At 38.8% G+C, this 23,049-nt stretch overlaps 1 protein-coding gene across 17 annotated transcripts in view; it reads right to left on the reverse strand.

Annotated features, from left to right (window-relative positions):
- Window positions 1–938: 938 nt before the first annotated feature.
- ATG5 (autophagy related 5) overlaps window positions 939–23,049 on the reverse strand; it is a 122,034-nt gene continuing 99,923 nt past the window's right edge. For 8 of the 17 annotated variants that reach the window (XM_027829246.3, XM_043542731.1, XM_043542733.1 and 5 more), the window contains exon 8: window positions 939–3,270. In XM_027829246.3, coding sequence (XP_027685047.1) covers window positions 3,134–3,270 — 137 coding nt within the window. In that variant the 3' untranslated portion in view covers window positions 939–3,133. Of the gene's footprint in view, window positions 3,271–13,683; window positions 13,765–20,155; window positions 20,206–23,049 lie in introns of all 17 variants that reach the window. The other 9 variants (XM_037894559.2, XM_037894557.2, XM_037894558.2 and 6 more) reach the window with 5 other exon arrangements.

Below are 23,049 nucleotides of genomic sequence, written 5' to 3' on the forward strand. Positions count from 1 at the left end.
CAGACCTCTGGGGCACTCCGCTTGATACCGGCTGCCAACTAGACACTGAGTCGTTGATCACTACCCATTGAGCCCGATGATCTAGCCAGTTATCTCGTCATAGAAGGCAATCATAGAACAGGATTGAAGTACAATGCATGTATGAAGCAGTGCCCAGTACTGTTTCATATGTTTCCCCTGTTCTATGGATACATTATCGACTAAATCGGCACCACTGCAATCAATGCAGCGGTGTTGATTTAGCGGGTCTGGTGAAGACACACTACGTCAATGGGAGATTGCAATGTCTGTACTCCACCTCCCCAAGAGTTGGAAGCTATGTCTAGAGGAAAGCATGTCCCGTCGATATTGTGCAGTGTAGACACTGCTGTAAGTCGACTTCAGTTACGTACCTGAACTAGCGTAACTTAGACTGACTTACAGCATTAGTGTAGACCAGTGCTCAAGTTTCCAGGGGTGTCTATGGAAATGACACTTTCCACGAGGTCTAAGAATTCATTTTGTAAATGGACTACATTCATCATGTAGAACAGAAATACTACTTTTGATTTTGACTAGTTTAGAGTGAGTTTGTTTTCTCAAAAGTTATATCATTTCAAACTTTAGAGTAACACAAATTAGACCTCAATACATTTTCTGTTCATATCAGATTTGACAATATTCATACACAAATGGAGTAAAAATAAAACTATTCTGAAACTTAGAAACACCCCTGTGATTAAACTCAGATAAAACAAGCACCTCATTTCATTCTTGTGTTTTGTTTAGATATGTCTTTTGTTTAGATATGTAACTTCACCAGTTCTATATGTAAATAAGACAATTAAACCACATTTGCTATACTTGTAAATGTATTTCTCCCTTTGTCACCACATAACACAAACCTTTTTAGTGCCATTATACTTATTATTTTTACTGAAAAATAAAGAGACTCAAACTTTATTTTATTTTTTAATAAACTGTAAGGTTGAAATAGTTAAAATAAAAAGAAACAATATATCAAAGCCAAGCATTACATTTTTGTCTTTGTTCCATACCAGGTTTTAGAGGCTTGACTTACTACTGAGTAAGGGCCTTGAGAAGAGACCCATACATTTAAAATGCTGGTGTCATAAACAGAGCATGTGTAAAGACTGGCAGTGGCTTAATACCATTTATTTTTAAACAGACAAAACAGTCTTCATAGCTCATTTAATGCGCAGCCTCCCTTGAAGTTTATTTTGCCGCATTAACAGAAAAATTATATTATACCAGTGCCTACAAGCCTTCCTTTTATACTAATGCTCTACAAAATATTTGCTCTCCCCTTTGGCAGTACTTTGAATTTCTCCAGGATATTTAGACACCTTCACTTGAGAAAATTTGAAAGAAATCAGTCAAAATATTGTGGAGAAAACTCCAAACATAAATGGAAACTAGAATCCTTCAACAAAATTGTCCAGCCATAAATGAACTATATATCCATTCTGAATAAAACATAGGTCAACATATTTTTTCAGTTTTTTAATCCCTACAAATCCACAGATTAAGAATATAGCTATTTCACTATTCCTTGACTTTCCTTAATTATATTTCCTCATTTAAGTACACTGTTAAAAAAAAATCCTGTTTGTTTCTATTTTACTCTTGGTCATACTGACTTTTTCCTTTAGGGTTTTCTGGTTTTTCTGTCCTCATATTCACTTCAGGTCAATGTTGTTTCTCTCCTGTCTTTGTGTATGAGTTTGGTTTTTTTACTCAAATACAGGTAAGTGCTCCTAAAAAGAGGACTGGGAGGGAGTGGGGGCAGAGAGCAGTATGAGCTATAAGGCCATTTGCAAGTCAAAATTTCAGTAATAACTGCAAATGTTTTCTTTTTATGAAAACATTTACATCACAATATGCTTACAACATACCCTTGTCTGCAGCAAGAATAAGCAGACAGAGTAATATGGCTCATGACAAGATGAATGCTATATAAAATACAATAAAAAAGGTAGGATCGTTGTAGCAACTGCAATGATGTAATGTAATAAAAATTTACAAAAATTGAAGCATGAGTTCCATTAACCGATAAATATATTTGGTAAATTAAGCAAAATCTATTGCAATGAGATTATAAAATTTTGATACTTCACGTGCTGATTGCCATGGAACTACATTAGGAAACTGAACTCACAATGAGAACTAGCTCAGAAAAGGCTCAATTTTCCAATATTCAAAATTGATCAAAAACAGTACATCTGTGTATCATATTATGATTTAACCAACTTCTAACCTATGGGAATAAATAGAATGGTATGATAATCTGCAACATTCTTTTACACTTTTACTGATTAAAGAAAAAATTCTCTCAGAAAAAAAATTTAAATTATCAGAAGAATGCCACAACAGATCCTGAGCAAATTATCCTACACCATTACTATTCCACTGAAAACTAGTCTGAATGATAAACATACACCAGGGTATATTCAGTGACAAACTGCATATAAATCAAAAATGCTTGCGGCTAAATTGTGTATGTTCTTAAATGACAAAATATGCTCAGAAGTTTTATTTAAAAATTTCTCACTGCTGGTTATCAAAGTTGAAGACAGTTTTCATACCAATTGACATACTGTAAACATATGAAATTCCTATTAAGGAAAGATGGGTTTACTGTAACTTGATCTTTTACAAAAAGTTACTAGAAGTTATTCATAACATAATTTCACTTGGTAGCTAATTTTCTAGAAAATTAAACCAATGTTTCCACTCTAAACAAAGCTGAAATATTGTCATGTTAGGAAAACCCCTTTTTTATTTGTTAATCAGAAATACAAATCAAGTGGCACATATTTCCATTTGCTCTTCAGGCTAATAGTTTCAGCTTCATTATATTTTACAAGAAAACAGCAGACTTTCAATGGTCCTGTAAAGTCTTTCATGTCACAACTGAGGTTTAATGATGGCAGTGGAGAAAAGCAGTGGTGATGCAAACTAAGACCAGCCCAATTGTCCTTATCTAGTGATGAGATCTTTTTTCCTGTTTGGCTCGCAGCAGTGAGGTTTTTCTGGTCAGGTTGCCTCCACCAAGCCTGACATAAGTAAAAGGTTGACATGCCCTGGTAAATCCAGCCTGAGGATAATCCTTATATCTGATACAGTTGATTCTTCAATCTGTAGGTTGGGGAATAATACTAATGTGAAGAAAATTATCAGGATAGCTCATATGTTCACTTAGCCACTGTATTGGTGTCTCAAGCATCGGCTCAATTCCATGAACCATCACTTGATTCTTCTTTTCTCCATCTAATACAAAGAAAAATAAAGACCACTGATCAATAATTCACAGTTCAAAACAGCTTTAAGTTTAATTTACTGTATGCTGAAAGTCATTGCAGCGATAAAGGGATGAATGCCTTGCTACTACACATGTAACTGAATGAAGAGCAGGAAATATTGATATGGAGAAAGATGAAACTGCAGTTTGCATCATCTAAAACAGAAACTGAGTTAAAATGAATTCTGAGAAATTCTGTTACAGTGAAACAATGAAAGTGTCCATTACTTACAGTTTTCTCCTACAGTAATGATTTGTTCTTAATAAAATTATAAAGACACCTCCACCATCCCCAACTACAGAAATCATACTTAAAAATCTGCTCAAATGACATGTCTTGCTTTAGTTAAGAAAAGTATAGCTCTCAAAACAAAAGAGCATGAACACTCAAGCACAATAAGTCACTATATCTATTTCAAATAACTAAAATATTGCTGGAGTACAATTGTTTTAATAAGAATTACTAAATTTAAAAGACTATGGTAGCATTATTGAGAGTTACTCAGAAAGTTAACTGCATTAGTCCAATTTCTCACTTAGTTTCATCTATTGGAATAACTATGATAGCAAGTGATTTCTAGTTCAAGAGGGATACAATCAAGAATATTTCAATTCCCTTTACTTATACTTGTCCTGAAGGATGAAAAAGCTCTGATCCTTAAATTTAAAGGATAGGAACCAGCTAAAACCGTGACCTGATGGCCACATGCTGAGCCAAAACTAGCTTTAAAAAAGCTTGACAGATTATTTGAGTCTTGAAATGAGAAGCAAGGTAATTTGAGATCTGCTTCAAAAGATGGTTAAAGAAAAGAAACCAGTGAACTGCTAATGTTTAGATGCCACACTCAGACATCCTTATACTATAGGAATCTACCATAGAGAAATCTGCACTCAGTGTGCACAAATGTCACTGCCTTCCCTATACCATCAGTTACAAACCTCCCATTTTCCCCACAGAATTAGTTACACAAAATTTATGTAAAATAGCAGAATCTAGGAAATGAAAGCAAACTTGCTGGCTCTGTCACACTGAGGGCTGGTTACAACATGGTTCCTAATACATAGCATAGATAGGTTTCAGAGTAGCAGCCGTGTTAGTCTGTATTCGCAAAAAGAAAAAGAGTACTTGTGGCACCTTAGAGACTAACCAATTTATTTGAGCATAAGCTTTCGTGAGCTCACGAAAGCTTATGCTCAAATATATTTGTTAGTCTCTAAGGTGCCACAAGTACTCCTTTTCTTATAGCATAGATAGGATCTTAACTGTGTTTTGTAACCAGGATAAAGCCTTGACAACCCTCTCATAACATGTTCTGACAGGTGGTTTGCATGGGTATCTCTGTCCTCACTACAGTTCAAATCATGCTAGCAACAGCTATGCTTGAACCTGGTTGTTGCTAGTATGAAATTGGTTTCACAAGCTCCTAGACAGAGATTCTTGCCCAAAATACTGCATTATAGATTACCTACAGGGTATTATATATTCCATTTTGATTAAAATAGTTCAGTGTTTAAAAAAATAAAACCCTTGTCCACATATAAAGAAACCATCCCACAAAATCCTGATTAAACACATTACTTATTAGTTTGGTTTAACCTTAGGCCTTGGTTCTACAAATGTATATGTCTGCAAGTAGTCCCACTCAATTAAATGGAACTACTTATTTGCATAAATGTTTGCAGGTTTGGGGCCTTATTGTGGACAGGGCATAAAACGGGTGTGCTGCCATTTTAAAATAAGATACGATAATTCAGACTAACAGACATTTTGCTGGGTTTGAAACGTTATCTGTCAAGCTGTCATCAATATACAGGGCCAATGGTACAAAAGAAATTATAGCTTGCACTAACCATGTGTGTACAATGGGAAGGTGGGATGCTTTTAATATGGTTAAAATAGACACTTCTTACCAAATATTGCAGTATTTTTTACAGCTTTCAAAATGAAGCTTCATTATAATATTTTGGCTAGCTACCTTGCTGAAGAAATTATTTTATAGCAAAATTTTTTATTTTTAGGAAACAACTCCACCTTATTCTATATTAGGTGTTATATATCCAAGGAGGTTTTTCTGGAGAGACTATTACTTCTGGACTTTGATGCACTGGTACACTGTGACCAACCCACGTAGTTTGAGGAGCAAATGCATTTGGTTTGAGTGAAAAATGAATAATGGGAGCATGACATTTCATTCCACAGACTAGTAACCTATATTGTTCCAAGATATTTGGTTATGGTAACATTTCACTCTCATCAAAATAAATCATATAATTTAAATATTGCAGGACTCACTGCTACAGTGTTTTTATTACAAGAATGTTCAGTTGAATATTCAAAGGGGACCTTTAATACTAGTGTTATTTTAAATATACTTTATACTTAAGGTCAATCATTGTTTATAAGATTAAGTTTTCTTTCCCCTTTTTTTCAAACAAACATAAATAAGGGCTACCATTCCATGTTTTCCTCTACTTAATCAAATTATAACAGAATTTGTAATGCTCAAATTTAAAAAGAGTAACATGTTTTCACTGCAGCATCAAGAAGAAGTAGGATAGTGAGGAAAATGGTTTTGACAGGTTTTCAATAGTAAAAGGGAAATGCCAGAAAATATGGGCAAAGCAAACTGATTTTTCATATAAATTCTCTATGATACAGTGCAAATATCTTCAAGTATTTAATATATTGACAAAATGCCTCCACAACTAGATATCTCCAAAATAATAATTAATAACTACAACATCTATTTACATAGCTGTCATAATTATTATAATACAATACAATAATACATACATTATTATTTTTGCATGTGTTTGATTCTTGTGAGGATGAAATTGTAGATTAATGTGACTGGATTGAGCCAAGAAAAATTAGGGCAGGTAAACAGACACACAGCTCTACCTCTTGGCTCAGATCTGCTAAAACTAATTCATAATACACATTCTCCTGTCTTCAATGCTTTAATAAATAAAGATTAAAAAAAGAAACAATTTAAGGATGTTCCACAAACTAAGAAAAGCTAGAAAATTCAAATTTAAGATTGATATAATCATCTTCAAATCACTCCACTGAAAACTTTTAAAAAAAACACAAGATAAATTGATATAACTTGTGTGAATTATTCATTCTAAGACCTAATTCAGTTTCCTTAATCAGTTTATTACAAATTAATATTAAAATAATTAAAATTTTTAAAATAAACTTTCGTGCAAGAATATGAACTACGGAGGAAAATGGAAAGCATATTACAAAATAGGTATTAGAAACTTAGCAATAAATGTTTCATGAAAAATTATTCACTATGTTTGTACACAGAAAATATTCTGCCTGAGATCATAACATTTTACAATGTTATTGGGACAGCAGGCAAAGACTTATTTCAGGCAGAGCTGTCAACCCAATTCTCCCTCTCTTCCTCCCTCAAACATCAGTAAAGCAGCAACACGCAAGTAATGGGCATTAATTGGACACACCAGTCAGTCAATACTTCGGAAGTCAATATGTGCAAACAGACAGATAAATTAGGACTGACATGGCTCATCTGAACCCACCTATTGTAAACCACCATTGGCTAATGACACTACAGCTGCTATTTATAAGCTAGATCACCCTTAATGAATGAACTATTTTCAATTTCTTATTGTCAGACATCACAGTCCAAAAAACCAGAGATGAATAGAGAGAGCACTTAAATCATAGCTACACCAAAAATTCTCTTTTAAGGGAAAACTCTAGTAATTTTAAACACTTAGATAAGTAAATTGTTTTATATTATTACAGGCAACATTGTTAGGGGGTCCTTTAACTATAGCAGTTTACATTATAAGCCTTTATTTTCAATGGCTTATAACTTTATCAAACTCTAATCATTCAGACAGAAATTTTCCATGCTTGGTCTCTGCCTCAGGCTGAATTTTTTTCCCAATGCTTTTTGAGACTGTGGTTAAGGAAAATACGTAGTTTTGTAAATGTTACATTTTTTCTAATAATTTATTTGAAGATCTTTAGTACCTCCATAGTTTTGAATAGGGACTTAAAATTAGCAGGGTGGTTTGTCCTTGGATCAGGAAAGTCTTTTACTGTCCCTATGAAAATCCACAAATCTAGATCTGGCTGAGACATAAACCTCTAACCATCTCTTTGTTAGAGACTTGCTGTTCAGAACAGTATATTTGCAGCAAGCATACTACCAAGCCACATCCTTCTCTCTAAGGGTATGTCTATACTACACATGAAGTTGTGACTGCAGCATGGATAGACAAACCTGGACAGCTTTAGTTTAGATAGAACGGGTAACAACAGTAGTGTAGCCGTGGTGACATGGGCTTCAGCATGGGCTGGCAACCAAAATACAAACCTAGTAGAAACCCTGGCTACACAATCTGGTTGCCAACCTATGCTGAAGTCCATGCTGTCACATCTGTACTACTATTGTTACAATTTCACTTGCAGTGTAGACATATTCTAAAGGCTTTGGAAAACAGGCAAAACAGCAGCTGCAAAATACCCTTTTGGCCTAAGGGAAAGTGAGTTGGGCTAGGAGCCAGAAGATGACCATGAGTTCTAGTCTCTGCTCTTCTACTGACTACTATTCATATGTTTGGATCCTTCACAGTCCTCATTACTGAAGAAAGCTTCATATTCCTATCTTACAAGGTACGCCTGGCACTATCTCTCCTCCTTCCTGACCACATCTTACAGATGGTATAGCATACAAATAAATTACATCAGAGACTATTAAGTTTACACAGTCAAGCACTGTACAACAGGAAATGCCAGGATTAAAGCTTCTCATGTAACTTTAATTCAGCCGCCTTATGTGTACGTATATACAGTAGAATGAAGTAATCACATACTATTTATCCTACTGGACCGCTGTCCTATTTAGTGCACAGGATGAACAGTTAATTAGACCAAAGACTGAAATGGATAGAAAGGTGAATCCATTAACCCTGAGAGAACAATACTTAGATCCCAAGAAAGGGGACAGATCTCTGATTGGGAGGTGTATCTTCATAAGGCCCTTTAGGAAGCCGGCTATTGTAGGTGTGTAAATATGGAATACCCCTGAACTGGAAAGTGCAAAACAGAGATGACTGCTATGTGAGCCCTCAGGAAGCTCACTGACCATCCAGAGTTCTTTGACGTATTAAGTATGTCTGATATCTGTGCCAGGGATGGAGATAATTGGTGATGTTGCACCCAAACCGTAAATCTCTTCCATTTAACAGCATAAGTATTCCTCTCAGAGCCTTTTCTACTGTGAATTAGGATGTTTTGTATGTCAGATGAACAGATTTCCTCCACAGAAGTCAGCCAGCAAGCACCCATACCATGAGATGCAGGAAATGTGGATTCAGATGGAGGATTTGATCACATCTGTGTGATATCACATCTGGTAGGAGAAGCAACTATACTGGAGGTTGGATGGAGAGATTCTTCACTACTTGGACCTAAATTGTCCCAGCCACACTGGAGCTACCATGATAATTCTGGCTGAGTCCTGCCTGAACTTTCTGAAAATGCTTGAGATTAATGGACCTGGAAGATGAAAGTACATCAGGCCTGGGGACCATGTTATCATAATGGCATTGGATAGGGATACCTGACTCTGTCCCACTCTGGAGCAGAATTTTCAACACTTCTTGTTTTCTCTGGCAGCAAAGAGGCGTTTGGATGGATGACACCACTTCAGAAACACATCTTGTATTTTGTCGTCATTTATCGGCCACTCATGGTCGCTTACAAACTGTCTGCTGAGGTGATCTACTAGCATATTCTGTAATCCTTGCAGGTGGTACTGCTCTCAGGGTAATCTTCTGGTGGATACAAAAGTTCCACAGACTTGCAGCATTCTGGCAGAGTGGACATTGCTATCCCTGGCTTATTGATATAAACCTGGCTGTAGGGTTGTCTTTCACAATATGACCTGTCAGTCATTTTATGGCTCTTAGCTCCAAGACATTTATATGAAGTCCTGCTCCCACATATGTTGTGTTTTAGAGTTGTTTACATGGGCTATCCATCCTAGTGTGGAGGCATCCATTACCACAGTCTTTGATGGAATGGAGGGGGAAAGGGCATCCCTTCGCAGACTTTCTACAAATGTAATGACAAGCCTTCTGGTAGAATGTGTACTAATATATCTAGGTAATATCTGCTTGGCTAATATATAGCCTTCAGCCATACTTTCATGCAAGTAAGGTAAGGTCTGGCATGCTGCGTTGTGCATATGCAGGAGGCCATACGGCCTAGCAGCTGGAAACAAGTTTTCACTGATGTTCTGGGGTGAGTTTCTAGGTGGATGAATAGGTCTAGTATGGCTTGAAATCTTTCCTGTGGTAGATAAAGCCACTGCTGATGTGGAGTCCAGCACAGCTCTTATAAACTCTGTCCTTTTGATGGAGTCACTATTGGACTTTTCTCTGTTTACTTTCAGGACTAGGCAGGCAAAATGATGCAGAGTCCTTTGACCAGAGTCTGTTACTTGTTGATGCAATGTTCCATGAATGAGACACTGATCCAAATATGGGAACAAGCGGCCTCCTTGTTTCCCGAGGTAAGCTGTCACTACCACTAGGCATTTCCTAATTTCCCATTGTGCTGTCGATAAGCAAAATGGTAGCACTCTGTACTGATAGTGGGAACTGCCCACTTGAAACCTCAAATACCTCCTCTGGGTAGGGTAAACTGCTATATGAAAGCATCCTGGAGTTTGAGAGCTGTACACCTCAAGTTTGGATCTATGGTTGGAATTATTGAGGCCATAGTCACATCCTGAACTTGAAGGGTGTTCATTCATCTCTGATCCACTGTAGGGCACCAGCAGTCTTCTTGTGAATCAAAGTAATGAGAATCAAATCCTTTTCCTGTGTTCTTGAGAAACTTTATCCACTGCTTTGAGATTTAGAATTGATTGAACCTACTGATGAAGGATGCTCTCAGGAGACAAGGTTCCAGAAAAGGGATGGGGAAGGCTAGTGGGAGGGGGTCTCAAACTAAATGGAATAGCCTACCTCCTGATTTACAGGACCCAGTGGTTCACAGTGATGGTACTCCAGAACCCACTGAAATTAAAAATAATTCCCAAATTGAGGGGATATAACTAGAAGATTCAAACTAATTTGCATGCCGTTCCCAATCAAGAAATCAAATCTGTTGCCTTGATGGTGATGAAGACTAATAAAGCTCCCTTGTGAGGTGGAGAAGGGGACCTAGCCCTGGACTGGGAAGCAAACATTGGTCTTCTGGTATCGTACATCCCCCACAGAGCTCAAAAAGACCAAGGATATGGATAGGTGTAAGGGGAAGGTGACCAAAGGGGAGGATATCAGGGAGTAGAATCCCCCTGAGCTTCTTTTCCTAAGTCCAAAAAAACCCCCACCTCAGCTTTTGACTCCCTTTCTGTTTGAAATAAATTCACCTGAGTCTCAGAGGAAGAGAGTGGCAAAAGGCACAAAAAGGGTCCCCTTAGCACTGATTAGTCCCTCAGGACCAGTTCCCTCAGCACCCCTTAAATCAACTGGTACCAACCTTTGGGCACTGAGGCCCCCAGTACTGATATCCCTGGTACCATCTACTCTGGTATCAATGCCATCTACTCACCTATCCTTAGCAATAAAATATTTGGGACTAAAATCCTATATGGTGTTGAAAGACCTATTGTGTCTCTTCAGTACTGGACTCCCCATTATTAGGAGTGATCAAACTGCCTCCTCCAGCATCAGTGGTACTGACCAAAGTACAGTCTAATGGAGATTCCAACACACCAGCTGACAGCTCCTCCTCTTGGGGAGGAATACTCATTTACCTCCTCAGGCTCTAAGGGAAGTAGGAAGGCTTGTAAGGGTGCTTTAACTTTTTCTTTATTCCTGTGTGTTTAATAAAATGTTTTTAGTAGTGCTTGCTACCATGGGAGTTAACCACCTATAATAATGCAAAACCCAAACCAAACTGAACTGTTTAAAGTTTTAGAAGTTAAATAAGTGTTTTAGAACTCCTTATACCTGGTTGGGCCCAAGACACCACCCCCACGAACACAACAGTCAGCCACACAACTTCACGCACATACCATTATAAAAAATAATTTTAAAAAGTTTTCACAACAATCTTTTTTTGTATCCCTTCTCTCACAAGTATGGAATTTCTCCCCTAACCATATGCTGCCTTAGCTATTAGTCCTGGATCACTGACAGAATTAGAAGTCCAGCAGTTTGTAAAACATCAGGACCAGAAATGGAAGCTTTATACCCTAGATACTCAGGAATCTCCCCCAAATCATTACAGTGGGAAAAAAGCACTTGTTTCTAGATTGAATAGAACATACCTTAACACATCTTAACTACAACATCATTCTTGCCAAAAAAAAAAAAAAATGTTTAGATTTTTTAGAGGTCTCTTTAGAGGTTTCATAAATTTATAAACAATTTCTCTTCCCCTCCGAATCCTGTATAGCTGACCTCATGGATCTAGGTCAGCCTGAACACACAGCTAGTGAATACCATAGATTCATTTCTTTAAAATTGTTTTTAAAAACAATTTTTGTATAAATGCTGGTATAGATAGAACAAATGCTGAGATGACATGGTAAGGTTTTATTAGCACTAGTTTGCAAGGACATATATAGCTTCATCATTTTCAACAATATGGGTTATCCCAAACAAACTCAAAGCAATAAAACCTCCCACACTATCACATATTCTTTATGAATATGTATACAAAAACACACACGCCTCCCCCACACAAACATTCTCTCTCTCTCCCACACACACAAATATTTCACACTCACTTCAAGAATGCTGGCCAGGACTTCATTCTTAATCCCGATTATTTTTTTGCTTAATATTTGTTAAACCACCACGTTTAAAATCATGCAATCATGCTTTAATTCTAATGTGTGTACTTTTTGATGTACTTTTCAGCTAATCAAGTAACGATGCCCATTTGTAAGATGGAAAACTGGATGGATTACTTGAATTGCCAGCTAAGTGAAAATATAGCAAATGGTAACAGGCTTACTTATTTTCATCAAAGCAGAATAACTGGCTAGTTTATCATCAAGGGTTAATAAACTCTGAAGAGTAGGACATTCAGAAGTAATTATAGTAATAGGTTAAAAACATTTGCCTGCAAGGTGATGGGAAATTTATACAGCGCAAAAGCCTAATGATTACCATGTCATGTTTGTACCTTTTCATATTTAACTGAAGGAAAAAATAAACTGATTTGCCATTTTTGCTACATTATATTACATATAATACTGTTCTACATTCTTTAACAAGTTCTTAAATTGACAAGGAAAATAGAACAGCAAATGGAGATGAGCTATTCAATTAACCTAAGAGAGTCTGGTGAGTTTTGTTCCGTGTCTGACAAATTCTTTAACCTTTGTAAAAATCCAGCTAATTGAATCCATAGATGAGAAAACCACAGGCTGAAGTCTGTACTGCATACATCATGCTGAAAGATTTCTGCCTCAGCCATGGCGGTAATAGTCAGTGAGGTCAGGTCAAAGAGGGTTAAACTAAGTCAGGATATAGCCAAAGGAATACATCAAACACGGATTTTAAAAGGGCAATTAATCTTAGACAGAAATGCTTCCTGGGGAATGAGATCTCAATCTTAAGAGCACACTACATGATGTAGCAGTAAAAATGTACATATACAAGCTTAGAGAGCTTTCATCCTGTGATCACAAACAGAAGGGGAGTGCTGTTTATCAGAGAAATACAAACCCTTTCTAAAATACTTACATTAACTTCTTCCGGGCCTGAACTTATTGGGAAATAAATGCCTTAATGAATACATAATATAGTTTGCACACACACATCAAGTATCAATTTCTGTATATGGACTGCAAGTATTTTTGCACTGCTACTGCCTGAAAATGTTTACTGAACTCTGCAATGGCTAAATTGTTCCAGTTATTCCAGAGAATTTAAGGAAGGGTTGGTGCAGAGGTATAAGGTAGCTGCATTACAGATCAGTGGTAGCTGCTCCATAGTTAAGATCCAAATGAGTTTTCGTTATAAGCCTCACTTTGGTCCTTACACTCCTTTTAAATCTCCCAAAAAATCAGCTTCAAAGTAGATACCAGACTTGAACTCAATCAGATAAATGGTTCATGACTGCTACCCTAAAAATAAAGCTGTTCACTTAAAGCATTCAAACAGCAATGTTTTTGCCACTTTGTAGCAAAAAACAGGAAGAAAAATACCAATAAGTGATAAAACTTAGTTCGCTGAACTCTTGTAACAGGCATTTATGTATGCAAAAGGCAACAGGATTACAAAGCAAATCTGAAAAGTTAGTATTTTTAATTAGTAATGTTAGGACTCATTAGCTCTGGGAAGCTTAATAATACCAAATGACTGCTTGAGACCTTAGCTTTGATGTAAAGAGAAGTGTCTCGCCTTTTTTCACAGAAATAGACTTCAGAATGCAAACCAGTCATGGAAGAGGCCTGTTAAGGGAAGAAGGAGAATTTTTCCACAAAAATGAAGTTAATCAGATAAACTATTAGTAAACTGAGACACTTAAAATGGTGGTGGTGATGATCAGAGTTAGAAGATTCTGCTACATCCTAGCTTTAGAACAGAGTGAGAGACAATAAAAGCTATATTTAGTGGATTAATCTATTCCATGGTATTGATGAGGCTGTTACCTGCTCTTCCCACCATTTCCCCTGAGCTCCTCTTAACAGGACTCTCCCTTCCTTTGTTGATTTCTTACCATAAGGGGCTCACTTCCTATGACGTTTAGGGGGTCTGCAGGATATGTAGATGTAGAAGGGGAGCAGTGGAAAAAGGAAAAGAGGAGAAATGCAAAAAGGGAGCATGAGGGTCAACATCAAGGGGTGCATTGCACTCTATAGACACATTAAAGCGCCTATCAGATTCCCTCACCAAAACTGTGTTGGGGCCACAATTCCGATGTCACGCTCTAAGCTTTGGCATCTTTTCTGGAGGCCCCACCCCCTGCAAGCCTTATAGGATTGTTGCCTTCTCCCAAAAATATCAACAGGTTCATTGGGGAATCCCTCACAATCACCTTTCCCCAATTGTCAGTCTGTGAGGCCCAATACAGGGTTTTCAAACTTTTCATGGTAGTGACACCTCATTCAAAGTAAAAAAATTAGAATCATAGAATATTAGAGTTGGAAGGGACCTCCGGAGGTCATCTAGTCCAACCCCCTGCCCAGAGCAGGACCAATCCCAACTAAATCATCCCAGCCAGAGCTTTCTCAAGCCTGACCTTAAAAACTTCCAAGGAAGGGGATTCCACCACTTCCCTAGGTAACGCATTCCAGTGTTTCATCACCCTCCTAGTGAAAAAGTTTTTCCTAATATCCAACCTAAATCTCCCCCACTGCAACTTGAGACCATTACTCCTTGTCCTGTCATCTGCTATCACTGAGAATAGTCTAGATCCATCCTCTTTGGATCCACCTTTCAGGTAGTTAAAAGCAGCTATCAAATCCCCCCTCATTCTTCTCTTCCGTAGACTAAACAATCCCAGTTCCCTCAGCCTCTCCTCATAAGTCATGTGTTCCAGTCCCCTAATCATTTTTGTTGCCCTTCGCTGGACTCTCTCCAATTTCTCTACATCCTCCTTGTAGTGTGGAGCCCAAAACTGGACACAGTACTCCAGATGAGGCCTCACCAATGTCGAATAGAGGGGAACGATCACGTCCCTCGATCTGCTGGCAATGCCCCTACTTATACGCCCCAAAATGCCATTGGCCTTCTTGGCAACAAGGGCACACTGTTGACTCATATCCAGGTTCTTGTCCACTGTCACCCCTAGGTCCTTCTCTGCAGAACTGCTGCCGAGCCATTCAGTCCCTAGTCTGTAGTGGTGCATTGGATTCTTCCGTCCTAAGTGCAGGACTCTGCACTTGTCCTTGTTGAACCTCATCAGATTTCTTTTGGCCCAATCCTCCAATTTGTCTAGGTCCCTCTGTATCCTATCCCTACCCTCCAGCATATCTACCACTCCTCCCAGTTTAGTGTCATCCGCAAACTTGCTGAGGGTGCAATCCACACCATCCTCCAGATCATTAATGAAGATATTGAACAAAACCAGCCCGAGGACCGACCCTTGGGGCACTCCGCTAGATACCGGCTGCCAACTAGACATGGATCCATTGATCACTACCCGTTGAGCCCGACAATCTAGACAACTTTCTATCCACCTTATCGTCCATTCATCCAGCCCATACTTCTTTAACTTGCTGACAAGAATACTGTGGGAGACAGTGTCAAAAGCTTTGCTAAAGTCGAGGAATAACACGTCCACTGCTTTCCCTTCATCCACAGAACTAGTTATCTCATCATAGAAGGCAATTAGGTTAGTCAGGCATGACTTTCCCTTGGTGAATCCATGCTGACTGTTCTTGATCACTTTCCTCTCCTCTAAGTGCTTCAGAATTGATTCCTTGAGGACATGCTCCATGATTTTTCTGGGGACTGAGGTGAGGCTGACTGGCCTGTAGTTCCCAGGATCCTCCTCCTTCCCTTTTTAAAAGATTGGCACTACATTAGCCTTTTTCCAGTCGCCCGGGACTTCCCCGGATCGCCATGAGTTTTCAAAGATAATGGCCAATGGCTCAGCAATCACATCCGCCAATTCCTTTAGCACTCTCGGATGCAACGCATCCGGCCCCATGGACTTGTGCACGTCCAGTTTTTCTAAATAGTTCCGAACCACTTCCTCCTTCACAGAGGGCTGGCCACCTCCTCCCCATGCTGTGCTGCCCAGTGCAGTAGTCTGGGAGCTGACCTTGTTTGTGAAGACAGAGGCAAAAAATAACATTGAGTACATTAGCTTTTTCCACATCCTCTGTCACTAGGTTGCCTCCATCATCCAGTAAGGGGCCCACACTTTCCTTGGCTTTCTTCTTGTTGCCAACAGACCTGAAGAAACCCTTCTTGTTACTCTTAACATCCTTCACTAGCTGCAACTCCAGGTGTGATTTAGCCTTCCTGATTTCATTCCTACATGCCCGAGCAATATTTATATACTCATCCCTGGGCATTTGTCCAATCTTCCACTTCTTGTAAGCCTCTTTTTTGTGTTTAAGATCAGCAAGGATTTCACTGTTAAGCCAAGCTGGTCGCCTGCCGTATTTACTATTCTTTCTACACATCGGGATGGTTTGTCCCTGTAACCACAATAAGGATTCTTTAAAATACAGCCAGCTCTCCTGGACTCCTTTCCCCCTCATGTTATTCTCCCAGGGGATCCTGCCCATCAGTTCCCGGAGGGAGTCAAAGTCTGCTTTTCTGAAGTCCAGGGTCTGTATTCTGCTGCTTTCCTTTGTCAACCCGCTTTATATTTTGTATTCTCATAGCAAATATATCAGTGATGCTAAACCTATATATTTATGTGTTTTGAGAGATTGACAGAGAATATTTAGTCGTGACAGGAAAGGGTGTGCAGGGAGTAGGAGAGAGTGATTTTCTTTGCTTTACATTGCCATCCAATTTTCAACACTTCACAACCACCCTGATTGACTTTCATGACTCTGCTGAAGGTCACAAACCACCAGCTGAGAAACATTTGCCTAACAGATAGGACACTAAGCTGGAACTCAGGAGACCTGGGTCCTATTTCAAGCTCTGCCTACCTGCTGTGTAACCTCTGAGAGGCCACATCTGTGCCTCCATTTCCCTCCCTCCTTTGTCTATCTTGCCTATTTTAACTGTAAGCTATTTAGGACAAGGATTGCATGTCTGTACAGTGCCTAGCACAAAACTGTCCCAATCTTGGTTGGGGCTTCCAAAAACTATTATCATAGACAAATAATAATTAGTGCTTGTCAGAAAAACCTCTGAAACAGGTTTGTTGGAATTTCTAAAAATCAAAATGTTCCGCCAAGACAGTCTGATTTCGACAAAGTTCGTTTGGAAACCAGGATGTCCAGGCTCTGCGGCTCCTGGCCAGTCACCAGGCAGATTCCCCCAAAGTGAAGGCTCCATCCCCTTTTCGCAGAGAATTCCAAAGTTTTAGATTTTTATTCCAGTTTGGAATGAAACTAAACTAGGAAATAACCAAATCTTCTGTGAAATGGAATATATATCTTCACCCAGCTCTAATAATATGAGGCTTGGCAGATCTTGCTGTGTCTCAAGAGTCATGGGCCCTCTAACAGGCCTAAACAGAATAGGCTCGAGACTGACAATAAGAAAACATATTGGCTGGCTGACCATACAATTTAGTTCAGGGTCGAACAAGCTTCCTAAGAACTTTCAAGGAGGTACTCTGAGGCTCCCTGTCATAAGCTTCTCATCTCTCCATTTCCCCATTGTCTTGTGCACAAGCACATATCTTTGAAATACTCCTAAATTCCATAGAAAGGGAAACAGTGCTCTTGCTGACCTTAGCAAAACTGCTGGGTGAAGGAGGAAAAGTCAGGAAGGGGGCTGGGGTTCACAGAAGGGAAGAACTCCCCAGTAATGTTTGTCATCCTCGTAAGCCTTACCCTCACTGGTAACTCACCATTCAATACATTTTAATGAGTTTTTGTAGTCTCATTAGAAGCCTAAGATGCCTGCTTTGGCAAAACTGACTGTCTGCCCCGATGAGTCTAATTTTGGCTTAGAAGCCTATTAAGACTGTGAAGGAGCCCCCAGAGAATCTATTAAGGTTCAGAGCAGGGATGGGTTGAACACCTCAACAGGGTCCCTAAAGCTCAGAGGGGAAGCTTATGAGCCTTTTAAGCGGACAGTGAGGGCTCATGAGATTTCTAAGTCTCACAGTGAGGCTTGGTCACGATAAGCCTCCCACTGCTTGTAGAGGATGTAGTGTGGGAAGGACCTTAACCATCCTCAGAAGGCTCATAAAGAGAGTAGGATGAAGGCCCCTTGATGATCCACCTAAGGCTTGTGGGCTGCCATTCTCCCAGAGCTCACTGGAGACACCCACAACAAGCCTCCAAAAGGGTGTAAAAATTGGTAGGCTCCTGGCAAGGCTCAGAAGGCTTGGCAGGCAGTCAATGCACTTACCCCTGTTTTACTTAACGTTCCAATGCTCCCCCTGTTAAGGAGGTTGTATTAGCAAGGCAATTCAGAAAGTTGGGAAGGAAGAAGGAACGTGCCTTGTATAAAAACCTCCTTTTTAAAGTCCTATGACCGAAACTCCAACTCAAGACAGATTTAGAAAGCTTGCAGGCACATCTCAATGGTTAGAGTATATATCATCTTTCATTAGTTTTAAAAAAGCAAATGCACATGTAATGGATTATGTATACATTATAAGTGTATAAATTATAGAAACCTAGGAAATTACTGTCACGAAAGCTTATGCTCAAACAAATTGGTTAGTCTCTAAGGTGCCACAAGTATTCCTTTTCTTTTTTCTTAGAAATAATGTAATCCTTTGAAAGTGTGAAAGTACACAATTAAAATAGCCACACTACCCTAACTTTACTCCCACAGAAATGGCAGCCTACCATCTTCCCTTTCTTTAAATGTAGAACATTGGGCTCTATTATTCAGATATTTAGGCCCTATGATTCCATGAGGCAAGTAGTTATCCAAGTGTCATAACAGTGTCTCCATACACTCACCTCATATACCCAGATCATGAAATCATAGCACTTCTACAAAAAGAGCAAGAGTTAAAGTAGTGACAAGTCAACACATTTTATTATTAGAGACATTTTTAGAGAAGAAGTCTAGAACTAATGATGTGGGGTATGCATTTTAAAATACGCTACATCTCTAAAAGGGAAAATAAGTCTGCCCCAAAGAGATGTTAAGGTAGTTTTCAAGAATGAGAGTTAAACATTAGAAACACAAAACACTTAGAAGTATTTCTATACAGCAAAATGTTTGGGTCTCTTCTAAGTTTACTCTCTTACCTCTGAATTTTCTGGATTTCTATCATTTGTTTTTGCTTTTTTAAACTTATGGGTAATATAAAGGTAATAGACACTGAAACCACTAACATACAACTAAAAACATTGGGTAAAGTTTACAAAAGGGCCAAAAGTTACTTAGCAGTATAAGTCCCATTCTCAAAAGTGATTGGTTAGGCACATAGGTGCCAGCTTCCTCCTTTCCTGGAGATGCTCAATCCCCACTCAGCCTCAGGCCCTGCCCTCATTCCACCTCTTCCCCCAAGCCCCCACCCCTGCCCCTTCTTGCCCCCACTCTACCCCTTCCCCCAAGGCTGCACCCTGCCCCACCTTTTCCCATCCAGTTCCACCCCCTCCCCCGAGCATGTCCCGTCTCTGCTCCTTCCTCTTTCCCCCAGCACCTCCTGCACTCCACAGAACAGCTGATCGTGGCAAGCGGGAGGCCCTGGGAGTAGTTGATTAGCAGGGCCACTGGCAGGTGGGAGGCATTGAAGGGGAGGGGTACAGCTGGCTGTTGGTGGGTGCTAAGCACCTGTAATTTTCTTCCTTGGGTGCTCTAGCTCTGGAGCACCCACAGAGTCAGCAAGTATGGTAAGGCACTTAGGAGCCTAAGGAACTTAAGTCTCATTGAAAGTCAATGGGACTGAGACCTAGCCCATACTTCAAATTTTACCCTTCACCATACAGTTTTGACTAGGAATTTCTTCTTTACAAAGACTATTTTACCACTAAATAGAACACATTTAAATATTTCCTGTAAGTTACATTTCTAGAGGATGACTGGTGTAAATGAAGGAATCAAAAAAGAGAAGGAGATTTCCTTTAAGATGCAAAAACTCATCTTATTACCAGGACTTTTCCCTTATAACACTGGAAGTAGATTATTAGCTGTGCAAATGCCAGTATTCTCTATTTCTGGAAGTTGTTACAGCCCACTTGGTTCATGTAACTGTATCAGAATTACTGTACCACAGGAGCCTCATACTCAATTTACCTTAGGGCCAGTGCCAGTCCTCAAATCCTCCCAGTGGGCCAATGATGTCACTGAAGATGGTGTTCAGAAAAGAAAACGTTTATATTGTATTTTTATTTCAAATTTCTTAGAAATAAAACTGTCATACAACATTATACAATTCTTTGCCTGCCAGAGAGTTTTCAGTGTTTGCCAGACACCTGGCAATTCTTCAGTTCTGTCAGTTTGTTGATGTTTGGCCTCAGTGACTGAGCAGTTGAAACTTTCAGGATTGCAGCAAGGTGGGCATCAGATAGCTGTGTTTGGTATTTTGACTTGATTATATTCATTGTGGCAAAAAGTGACGCTGCCTCCATGGCTGACTCTGCCCGGCAACTAATGATGCTGCGCATCCATGGCTGACTCTGCCTGGCGACTAGTGATGGTATCTCTGTCCCTCTCCCCCAGCCAACTGGAGCTGCAGGGGCAGTGCCTGCAGCAGCCATTGCCGGCAGCGTGGCTGCATGTGTCTCTCCTCCACAGGCTGCAGTGGGGAGGTTTCTCGGGCCACAGATGGCCCACAGCCGGGACTTTGAGACCCCTGCTGTACCATGAGGTAGAGCGAGTAACTACAGAGCAGTAACTTGCAGGGATCTTCTGACCCTTTCCTGTAATCTTTCTATCTTGTTAATATAAGGCATATAGAAGAACCATTGCATCATTTCTTGTTAGTGGTAGCTTTTAGAAAAGACAAATGCCCTCAGACTAAAATTATGACCGTACACATTGGCAAGATCACCTGTGTGTTATACCTGGTTATTTTTCAGTAGACAGGAAGGCAGGTAGAGTGTTTTAAGCCAAGTAGAAAAAAAGTTACCAGGAAAGTGAAACTTGCATTTTAAATACTCAACTTTTTGCCACTCATCCATGCTTACCGACAAGACATGTAGAAAGAACATGCAGCTATACAACTATCCACTGAAAATAATAATCTGTTCTTAATTTAAATGTAATTTCAGTCTGTTCCTCTGCCAAATATTTCACTTCTTTTATTATACCAATGAAAGGATTTGTCTTTCCTGCTGCTTTAAGTTTGAAACTCTAAAATGGAAGTTCTGATAAAGCCACAAACTCAACTCTAGCTTATAGGCATCTATAAAAACTAAAAAATAATTATATCTTAACGGGTGTCTTTCACACTGGAGAAAACTACCAAATATCAGTCAAAACTGGAATCCATTTATCTTTCAAATGTTTCCCATGCCTTTTCTTAGCATGTTTATTGGTTATCTCAAGGTGTTTAAATCATAGGTTTGTACTGTCAACACATTCTCTCTACTTGATTCTGCAGAAATGCCATAACTTCAAGTTTATAACTGCATTTATTTTCATTAACAAACTGATACAACAAAGACATGAGTATGATTTTACTGCACAATCAATCTCAATGAGGTGCTGGGCTGGAAAAATGATGTTCTAACCAAAAATACCAATATCTTCAACAGCAATAAAGATACACACAAACATTGCTATTTCAAAGGCCCACATTCCACAACACACTTATTCCTGAGTGTACTGTGCCCCACCCCGACTAGCTCTACTAGTGCAGTGGAAAAATGTATAGTAGTATGTCCTAGTAGTAGTGTTCACAGAATCAGGTCCCAAGTTTATCCCAGAATAAATAAATCCTTCCTTTAAAATGTGAGTTTTCTGTACAGAAACAGAAATCAAGATTTTTAAAACACCTATATACGTATAACAGTATAAATGACTGTTACAAACATTTTATTGTATTCAGACTGTATAGATGAGACCAAATGATCCTTCCATATCACACTAGTCCTGCTGTACTAATATTGAGACTTACTGCTAAGTGTTGTTTATTAATACAGATCTATAAGCATTAACATAAAACGAAGGGCAAGATTCTGCTCTGACATACTCCTTATGCAAATCCATTAAAGTACATGGATTTCCACGAAGCAGAGATCAATTCAGAAAATGGTCCTACATACTTATGCTTTGCTGTAGAGACAAATCAGCATTTTTCCACATTTAATTAAAATTGAAAATAAACTTGAACAAACAAAAATCCCAAACTTCAGAAACAACAACGAAAATACATGGCAATTTGCTTCAGGGATGACTACAGCCATTAGTAGAGACCCTTGACTGAATAATAATTTTGTATGGACACACAATGGGCAACAATCTTATAAATAATAAATCATTAGAAGAAAATAATAAGTTCTACTGTAAATGTAGTTTACTGTACCATGGTATGCAGTTGGTACTTTGTTTCAATTTAAAGATCATGTAAGTTAATACGTAGACAAGTCAATTTATATTTACAACAAAGAAAATCTCTACCAAATTGTTACCTCCTTAAGTGCTATCCCACACCAAAGAGGTAACACTTCATCAAGTTACCAGAGTGTTTTGATAACGGAAAATAAGAAGATTCCTAAGTTTACCAAAACTGGATAATAGTGACCCAATATTAATTTTTTCAAAGTGTCTGATAAGGAGTAAACACAAACATTTAATTCACCTCTTCTAGATATTATTTCATACTTTTATCTGATATTTTACAAAATTTAAGGTAATAACAAAGGGGTTTTGTGTGTTGGCAGACTTTGTTTGGGGCACTTTATTCTTCTGGCTGATAGGATCTGCATCCTTCATTTATCAGACCTAAGAGATTAGATTTTGTGCATGGGCCTCAGTTTCAAGGGTAGTAAGCGCCCACTGGATGCTCAGAGTACCTGAAAAATCAAGCCTTTTTCTAGATTTTTCATAAAATAATGGGGAAAAGAAAAGAATTATATCTTTCATCCTGAGATTGAAACCAGTTGGAAAGAAATTTAAATGCTTTTATCTTTGTAAACATTTTATTTTTTTTACAAAAATATTTCCCATGACTGTGGACAACTATT

Source organism: Chelonia mydas, chromosome 3 (genome assembly GCF_015237465.2).
Source record: "Chelonia mydas isolate rCheMyd1 chromosome 3, rCheMyd1.pri.v2, whole genome shotgun sequence".
In the NCBI taxonomy this organism is placed as follows: domain Eukaryota; kingdom Metazoa; phylum Chordata; order Testudines; family Cheloniidae; genus Chelonia; species Chelonia mydas.